This window comes from Cyprinodon variegatus, unplaced genomic scaffold, assembly GCF_000732505.1.
Source record: "Cyprinodon variegatus isolate N-32 unplaced genomic scaffold, C_variegatus-1.0 Scaffold596, whole genome shotgun sequence".
Taxonomy (NCBI): domain Eukaryota; kingdom Metazoa; phylum Chordata; class Actinopteri; order Cyprinodontiformes; family Cyprinodontidae; genus Cyprinodon; species Cyprinodon variegatus.
The window spans coordinates 233847-243749 of NW_015151049.1; the positions used below are offsets into that span (position 1 = coordinate 233847).

At 44.5% G+C, this 9903-nt stretch overlaps 1 protein-coding gene across 1 annotated transcript in view; it reads left to right on the top strand.

The window, feature by feature from the left end:
- LOC107096076 (probable G-protein coupled receptor 174) overlaps positions 1–9903 on the top strand; it is a 21254-nt gene that overhangs the window by 5240 nt on the left and 6111 nt on the right. Inside the window, exon 2 of the mRNA XM_015392566.1 lies at positions 1295–1710. Coding sequence (XP_015248052.1) covers positions 1513–1710 — 198 coding nt within the window. The 5' untranslated portion in view covers positions 1295–1512. The remainder of the gene's footprint in view (positions 1–1294; positions 1711–9903) is intronic.

Consider the following 9903-nt stretch of genomic DNA (forward strand, 5'->3'; position numbering starts at 1 on the left):
AAGACCCTTAACCCCACACTGCTCCCTGGGTGCCGCACAATGGCAGCCCACTGCTCCCCAAAGGGAGGGGTTAGATGAAGAGAGGGAATTTCATTGCTTTATGCTTGTGACAGTGTAATGACAATAAAGTTGAATTCTATTCTAATTCTAGTAAATCAAAGAGCAATTTCAAATTTATTTTTTCCATTCATTCTGAAAAAGGCCATTCAAACTGAAACTCATGTTCATTCATTTGAAAAAATTATTTACATTGCCTATTGAAAAAATACTGTTTGTCTCTATAAATTAAAACATGTTTTAAAATATTTTTGCTAAGTCAATTAATTTTACAAGCTAACACTTAACAGTGGGAAAAAAGTACACTAAAAGCACCATGGTTACGAGAAGTTCTGCTTTGATGGGGATCATGATAAACAGAGCATCACATTTAAAGGAGTATTTATAGAACAAGCTGTATCGTACACATAGTGTAAAGCAGCATCTTTAAATGTTGCAGCAGGTTTTATATTACTGAGCTTCCTGGGGAACATCTGCAGCTTGTCTTTGTAAATTTTGATCTAAAAGTTTCAGAGCGGGGTGTTACCCACAGAAGCGATCCACTGAGTCTTACAGGGCGGAAATGTGCCAGCTTTGCATGTGCTGTTAACCCATCACCTGTCGTGTTTGTGCTAACCTGGTTTCACTGGGGCTTTGGGCTTACGTACTTGACACAGGCTAGTGGTGAGATGTTGTGCAAGTTGAGGCACACAGCAGTAAACAGTGTGTGGGAGATTGTAGCATCTACATCTCTGGGAGTTTGCATAATTTACTGGACAGGCCCCTGAGAGAGCGGCTCACACACAGTTGTTTACATGAATTACAGTTAAGTATGGCAGAGGCAGACGCAACAATTCGAGGAACCATCCAACAGGTGTATGTGTGTTTGTGCATGGGCGTGTGACTGATTATTGACAATGACATCAGTGTTGGAATCAGTGAAAAGGCTCTTTTTCATAACCTGACGGCTATCTGGGCTGTATGTAAATCCTGTGGCCGATAGAGGCTGATACCAAAGCATCAAGCTAAGCTTTAAGTATCACTGCATTGATAGGGACAGGGCCAGTTCACTCTCTGAGTTATGTTTATCTCTAAGCCTGGACAGGGAGAGGAAGTTAATTTATTATCGTCCATTAGAGATGAAGCAATTCATACCGGAGAAAGAGACTAGATACTTTTCTCTATCTTTGCAAAGTGTTTTTCTAGATAGATGAGACTTTTTACCTTTTACTTTATTGATTCTAATCTCTTCTATTAGAATACCCTCTTCTAACCAGAGGACCTGCAAACTATCAGCGTTGGAATAAAGACAATCCTGAAGACACCATTCATCTCTACATGCTGCTGTGATGTTTGGGAATATGACTTGCCACATGGACTCCTTTATTTAATTAACAGCATGGGTTCCCGAATTGAACTTTCAGCAGTGCAAAGACAGCGTTTCTGAAAGAAGGAAACGCAGCTAATTTTCCTAAGATGAACATCAGCAACTGTTCTGATGAAGAAGGGCTGAAGGAATACCAGCACAATGTGTACGCCATTGTGTATGGTGTGATTTTAGCACCTGGCCTGCTGGGTAACGTTCTGGCACTGTGGGTGTTTAGGATCTACATACGGGAAACCAAGAGGGCTGTGGTGTTCATGATGAACCTGGCTATAGCCGATCTACTTCAGGTAACCCAACCCTGTTCCTTCTTACTTACTGCCTCCTTTTGGTCCACTTTATTTATTTATTTTTTGATATATGCACTTTTTATTAAAAATATTTTTTGCCATACAAGTACACATACCGATTTTACATTTTTTTTTCTTTCCAAACACAACATCTAACAGAATCTGCACATATATTCTGTACATGTATTGAACTGTAAGCAAACTATTTACAGTCTGTAACTCTATAAGGGTCCCAAACCCACAATATTAACCAACAAAATCTGATCTCCAAGGTAGCACTGGTAGCTTGAAAACAAACAGTATATATAGGAGCTGGAACAAGGTTGATCGGATAAGTATTGATGAGAGAACAGGCAGAGTTAAACAGGAGGGTGGAATAAGCAATCAAGCCACCAGTGCCAGGACCATGACACTTACCTAGAATTAACTACTTATTTTCAATGATCCCCAATATACCATCATCTGACTGGTTTAAATCTAGATTCTTCCATCTCTAAATTTCTTTGGAAGGATAACCCCCCTCGTATCAGCTTAAAGACACTACCGAAAACTAAAGACAGAGTGGGACTAGATTTACCAAACTTCCAAAACTACTACTTAGCAAATACATTACATTACATCTCTAAATGGATAAAACATAATCCCTTAGATGAGCCCTGGATAGACACAGAACAGGAAATATGCAATATAATATCAGATTTGCCGTTTATTAGCTCTAATATTAAGCGGCATTCATGTTTTAAAAATATGGTTATGCACGCCGGTTCAGAGGTTCTGGGTACAGGTATGTAAGGACCTATCACTGTGCCTGGGTTGTAAAATCTCACTTTCCCCTTCAGTTTGCTTGCTGGGTGACTTTGAGGGAAGCTCTATGGAAAAAAAAATTGTCTGCATGGCCTTCACTGCATTATGTATCGCAAAGAAAACTATCCTCATGAATTGGAAAAGTAAGGTTAAACTCAGCATCAATCAGTACAGAGATCTGTTGTTGGATCATATTAATCTAGAGACAGCATCTTCATCTCCATCAGACCGATCTCTCTGGGCTCCCTTGATCGGCTCCATCACTTAGTGTAGTGGGCGACACGTGTCCTGCAGGGCTGGTTCGGGGGTCCCTGGGTCCTAGGGCTCTGGGGGGGTGCTTTGAGTGGGGTGCCTGGCGGATCTGACCCCGGAGTCAGTGGCCCCCGTCGGGTAAGGGCTTGGGATGCCTCAGGGCATCCTACAGCGGCTACTTGCGTTGCTCTTGGGGGGTTCCGTAGCGACAGATGTGGGTTACTGGCCTGGTAGCGGAGCTGCCGCTGGGTGGGTACGAGGGTTTGGGGTCGCTGGGGTGCGTTGCCCTCGGGATGTCCTGTGGGTTATGCTGCTTGGGGTCTTGGCTGGTGTACACCTCGTTGTCCGTCCCTGTTGAGCTTGTAGGGGGAATGGACATTAACATCTTATGACAGATGCTAACCCTTATAGGGGTATGCACTCTGCTAGTGGTGGAAGTGGAGTGAGGGGAGTGGGAATGATCCCAGCCTGGTTATCTATCGTCAATATTAATTTTGGGGAGGGATTACATTTCCGGTGGGGGGTGGGGGTGTGATGTGGATGTTTGAAGGGCTTCGGGTCTGGCTCCCTGTCTCAGTCCTGGTCCATGCCATCCCCTGGTGCGTGCTTCAGCCGGGGTTCTGCATGGTACACATGGGCTGGCCAGCCAGAGTTTTTTTTTTTTTCTTTTTTCAGGAAAGCCAGGAGGTACGATGGAGGGACAGGATGGGCAGGTGACGGTGTTGGCCCTGGTGGCCAGCTGGCTCATGGGCTCTGCCACCTGTTTCTGGCCAACGGGCTATGGTGGTGTGCCTGGTGGGCCCCCTCTCTCCAGGGGGGCTCTCGGGGAATGGGGTTGCCTATCGGAGTCAGCAGGGGAGCTGGGTCCCTGGGAGTGCAGTAAGCCCCCCAGTCCTTTTCTCCCCACCCCCAGACTCCTTCTCTGCCTGCTCTCTCACAGTGCCACACATGTAGGATCTTGAGGAGGGGGTAGTTACTGGAGGGTCCCACCTTCTAATGACGTCCCCCACCCCAATTTTATTTTGAATTTTAGACTATTTCATCGACAACATTTTAATAACACACATCTATGTAGGGCATTGTCTGGGGGTGTGGGGGTCAAGGATACCGGGGTGGGGGTTTAATTTGTGGGCGTCACCTCAGATGGTTCCCCCCACATCCTCTTGCATTTAGACATTGAGGGTTCTGGGTTGTCGATTGGGGGGGTGAGCTGGCACCGGCCTGTCCTCTAGAGGGGACTCTGGTACTCCCAGTTTTAATTACACCTGAGAGCAACACACAAAAACACCACATTCGAGCAGGCGCAGGGAGGATCGAGGTCTTCTCACACCCCTGTTCTCCGGCTGGTGCCCGGAGTCTAAGGCCTGGTTTTTTGGCGGGGGGTTGTTGGGGAGCCTGGATTGGCTGACATTTCTGCTCTCCACAAAAGGGGGGTGGAGGTATGGGCGGATGGGATATTGAGGGGGAAGAAGTGGCCAGGGCAATTATTTGGGGGGCTCTGGTTGGGTGCCCTGTGCAGGACATGTGGTCCCTGTTCTCGGGGGGGCTTTTGGGGGGGGCCTCTGGTCTGGGTGTGGGGTGGGGTCCGGGCCCGAAGCTTGAACTAGATGGGTTGATATGGCGGTGACACTGCTCCCCCCCCCCATAGGTTCACCTATTGGGTCATCCGGTAATCCTGGGACCAGCCACCGCCTGGGTCCTCAGTCCTGGGATTGTAACATGTGAGTGTTATGTGTGAATGTGTGTCCGCGTTTTTTTTTCTTTCTCTTCCTCTTCACAGAGAATGTGTTGCAAGTGGGGGCACTAGCAAGGGCAGGCATGATTGAGACTGTGTATTTTTTTTATGAGGTTGTAGTTATAACTGCTCCCTCTCCCGAGAACATCTCAAGTCTCCGCTAAGTGCGGAGCCCATTCCCCCGTCCTGCCCTTCCTCTGCTGGCTGGCGCCTGGGCTCACCAGCACACTGGTGATGCTTGGTGTTAGGGGGTGCATGCCTGGGTGGGTACTGGCTTATTCCTGTCGGCTGCTCCGGGACCCGGCCGGGGCTCCCGCTGAGGGGTGGGGTGCCCCTGGGGCCTCGGGTTCCTGGGGCCAAAGGCCGGATTCAATGCAGGGTGGCTTGCTGCGGGCAGCGCCCGCAGACTCCCCGTGGCTCCCGGGGGCTCCAGCGTTGCAGTGGCTGGGAAATATCCTCGGGGTCATCCACCTCCTCCCTTGGTGGCAGGACGGATTTCCTCGGTTGGCCCCTCCTGGGTGCCTTTGCTCTTGGGGTCCCTTTGGGCATCTGGGGCTTTGGGTCCCCCAGCGCTCGCCTCGGTTCTCTGGGGGGGACGCCTCTTCGGCTCTTCACAACCACTATTGAGCATTTTCTATTTAGATAAACTTTACATGCACAAGTGCACTCTCACAAACTACTACAGGTGCTTGGTTCCAGGTACTTAGAGATTCACTTCCATACAAAAAGCCCATATTCTGATCTTCAGCTACCACCGAATACATGTCAGATTAAATAATACTTATACTTTGGCAATAGTATCAAGGTGCTACTTTATTGTATCTCTTATACTATATCCGTTGGTTGTGCTGTTCTTTTTCCATCTCTTTGCAGGTGATGAAACAGACTGAAGATGTTTCATCATTGTCTCCGTTTTATCTCCTCTTTCTTTCATTTTTTCTCCTTTTTTCTGTTTTTCCTTTCCTTTTCTACTTATATTGCAGTGTTCATATAATCTGAAATACTCCCTGCATGAATTATAATAAAGCTATTTATATCCATAAATCAACTCTGGCGATAGTCCTACTTCTTCACATGTGGAAACATAATCTCTTGGGCTCTGTTTGGCATCAAGACAATTATTGTTATTTCCACATTGCCAGACAGGACACTGTTAAAAGAAAAAAAACTGACCTTCCAAACTTCACTCTAATAAGAAAACATGTAAACTGAAGTGAGAGTTCAGGAAGGGTCAAAATGTACTTTCATTTCCTCATTACCTGAACATTGTAACCCAAACAGGACAGTAAAATTAGTAGATTGATGAATGCATGTAGCTTATCTGTCATCAAATCAAAGAATCAATGCAAAAAGTTTCAAAATTATGAGCTGATGCTACAATAGCCTTTAGGAAATTTGCCTTGACTGGGTGTTTTTATCCTCGAGCCTAAAAGTTATGATAGGCTTGTCAGAAACATCGACTCCTGAAGGCAGTTAACTTGTAGCAAGTATGAGCTACCCATTATGAAAAGAAGGTGGGGGCGGGGGTGTTAAGGGAAACATCATGTAAGAAAAAAATGCTTTTATAAGCACATCTGTAGAAACATTTTAGGGGGGAAAAACTATGGATGTCTCAGAATATGAGAAGAATACGGAAAAGTAAAACTCCCACTGAATTATTTATTTGAAATCGCAATACCATTTCCCAGGACTTCTGCTAAGGTAAAGGGCTTAACTAAAGTCAGTGGTAAATACTCTTACCAATAAAACACCAATAAATTAACTGTTACTTCTGTTGTTGAATAGTTTATAATTCAATGAAATGCCTTGAGTTAAAAAAAATAATGTTTTTTGTTTAAACATATCATAGCCAAAGTGCTCTGATTTTAATATTTAATACAACAGCTTATTGTAATAGGCTCCGAACATAGGAGCAAGAATAAAGGCGAGACAGACAGTGGATTACTTAAAAAGTTTATTCAGACAAAGAACGGACCGATTCTGCAGTGGCTCTGCTGATGCGTCTGAAGGGTGTCTAAAGCAGGAATGAGGATGACTCCAGCCTGTTGACTGAACAAACCCAGAGGACACTGCCTGAGAGTCCCAGACTCCAAAGCCCAGAAGGCTGCAAAGCCGACAGGAGACAAGATCCGAGCTAATGAAGCAAGACAGGATAATCAACAGGTTGAAGTCGAGAGGCAGATCCAGGTTCCGTCCACACAAGAATACGACAGGAGTCTGAAACTAATCACATGGGCAGGCAGGCCGAAATGTCCAAATACAGAAACAGATCAGGATCAGACAACAATAAAGTTATGCTAGAGAATGCTAGAATTCAAGAATAATCTGGCACTGATGGCTGGGAAACAGGCAGCTTAAATAGGAAACCGGAACAGGTGGATCTGATGGCTTGAAATTACCAATTAAGCCAAGTATCAGCGCCAAAATCATGAAACTTCTTTCAGGTTTCAGTTCGGTTTCCTAAGTTATTTGTTTTTGGTTTAAGGCAAGAATTTTCATCTCAGTGCTTCCTTAGTACATATTCAGTTCAATTCAGTTTATTTCTGTAGCGCCAGTTCACAACACATGTCATCTCGAGGCACTTTACAATTTCAACCAGATCATCCAGTGAAATTTATTTAAAATTTTCTATCTAAGGAAAACCAGTTGACTATCGAATCATTGACTTGAAGGCAATGCCTCACACTAAGTATGCTTGTAGTGACAGTGGAGAGAAAAAATATATGTATATATCGATTTGAAAATGTGGGGTCCTGACTGGTCAGTGTGTATGACTTCCACCTGGGAGTGTCGGGATCTGATCCCGCCTGTGCCAACAGCTGTATACCTTGCCACATATATATATATATATAGATATACCTATATGTTTGTGTTTATCATTATATATGAGAGAGATAAAATGATTCTCAGCACTAAGTTTCAGCAGGCTGTATACTGATCAAACATAAATACCTTGTGGGTGCTTTTAGTCATTGCACCACCTGTTCTTTTTAATGTTTTTTTCATTTAAAAGTCCATGGTTATAGTTATTCATATATGTGCAATGTCATAGCTGCATTGCTGACATTTCTAACCAACCATTTGAAAATCAGTAGAAAATTGAGAAAGTTATAGTTCTTTTAAAATGGTATGCACCATTAAAATCGGGTTAGGAGTGAATGAGCTGCCTTTGGTGACGTGGCTGCCAGGTGCTGTGACGAGAAATCTATGGTGATCCTGACAAAACCCGGTGCTCCTCCTACTTAATGACGCAAAAGATAAATGTGAGGTAAACAGCATTCAGGCTCAGTGGTAATTTACCTACCTTACAAACAAGATGAGTTGCTGCAAGATTTTTGAATTTACAAACACCCAAAACTACATCTTGCCATAAGCCATTAGAACTCTGAATGGCAGGCCGTTTTAACATAACATCAGCTTCTTCGGACTTTATGTAATTCTACGATATCATGACTTGGAAAAATCTACATTTTGACTATTGTGAATGATACTTTAAAATATTAGAATTTATATTATGACTAGTGAAAATAACAATTCAAGTTATCTTTTGGGCGTCCAGGTGGCCCAGTTGTTAGTGCGCACAACCCATGTACGGAGGCCTTAGTCCTTGACGTGACCAATCTTGGTTCAAATCCGACCTGTGGTCCTTTGCGGCATGTCTCTACCCCTCTCTCACACTCCCTTTCCTGTCAGCTTACTGTAGAAAAAGCGAGGCACTAGTGCCGCAAAAACCTATATCTTCAATCTTAGTTTGGAGAAACAAAATGCCTTTTGAGATATCCCAAATGACGTCACCTGATTCATCATATAAAGCAGGCATCCCCAAAGTCGGTCATCGAGGGCCGCTGTCCTGCAGGTTTTAGAGGTTTCCTTGCTCCAGCACAGCTGATTTTAATTGAAAGCTAATTAACAGCCTTTTGCTCTACTGCAATCATTATAATCAGCTGTTTTAAAGCAGGGTAACCTCTAAAACCTGCAGGACAGCAGCCCTCGAGGACCGACTTTGGGGATGCCTGATATAAAGTGTCCAGAATTAAGATATTTCAAATTAATTTTGACGTCACTGAGCGTTGGCTTTAAAATGTTGGCTGGCTACAACAGTGCTGGCTGTTTGTTGAAGAAGTTGTTTGAAAATGTCACAATATAGAAAGAACTCAGCAGAATGGGATGTGCAGAGAACAAGAACACAGAGACTGCTTCAGAGTAGCTCAGACTTCGACCAGCCTGGAAAGAGTGGCATGACGCTTCCCTTGGCCCCTTTATTCTGAGCAGTGAAGTAGTTAAGCCTGCCTGGAATTAAAACTCAAACACATAAATTGTTCTGTAAGGAACTTATAGAAGAAACAATATAACAATATAAGTGACGCTGGTGCCAGCCAGGAGAAGGCAGCTTGTTTCAGCAGCTCCTTTATTTTCCTGAGTTATCTTACTTTCATCTATCTTTTATTTTATTGCCGTATATTTCTCAAACTATTTCTAACATAAAGGAGCTCATGAGGAGGTAGAGATGTGGCACTCACGCTGGTATTGGGTGATACCTGTGGGGAAGGAGACACAGACTAACCATCCCATCCGTCATCATGGGCAACGTCAGATCTCTCTCTAACAAGATGGATGAGCTGGCGGTAATAACTCACCATGAAAGACGCGTCCGAAAGTCTAGCATCTATGCCTGTTGGAGACGTGGCTAACCGCGCTAACCCATTAAAGAGACGCTCTGAAGCAAGAAAATCGAGCTGCTAGAAGTTAGCATGATGCCCAACTACCCTCCCACACATTATTGTGGTAGCTGTGTATGTCCCCCCCACCTCTGTTAATGCAGCAACAGTCTGTAATATCCTACCAGCTACCAACAGCAGACTGCAACCACAGCACTCACAGGTTTTTTCTGATCTCTGGGGACTTCAACCATGTCTCCCTGTCCTCCGCCCTTCCCACATTCAAACAATATGTTAACTGCCAGACCAGGGACAATAAAATTATATTCAATTTATTTATATAGCGCCAATTCACAACACATGTCATCTCAAGGCACTTTACAGTTCAACGTGAACTTACAGTCAAATTGATTCAAAGTTTTCTATCTAAGGAAAACCAGTTGATTGCATCGACTCATTGACTCAAATGCAATCCCTCACACTGAACAGCAGAACTAGGCTCAGTGTGAGCGGCCATCTGCCGAGGCTGACTGGGGTTCAAGGAGACTGAAGCAGACATAGAAAAAGCAACTGTAAAAGGCGGCCCCGTCCAGGAAACACACAGCCAGGCAGACGAGCTCCGAGCCAGCTCCCATGTCAGAGGATGAAGAGAGCACATCCAGTTGTGTTGATGGCAGCAGCACAGCTGATATTTCTCTTCAGGATGGTGTCATAGCCAAACAGGAACAGACCAGATGTGTCATG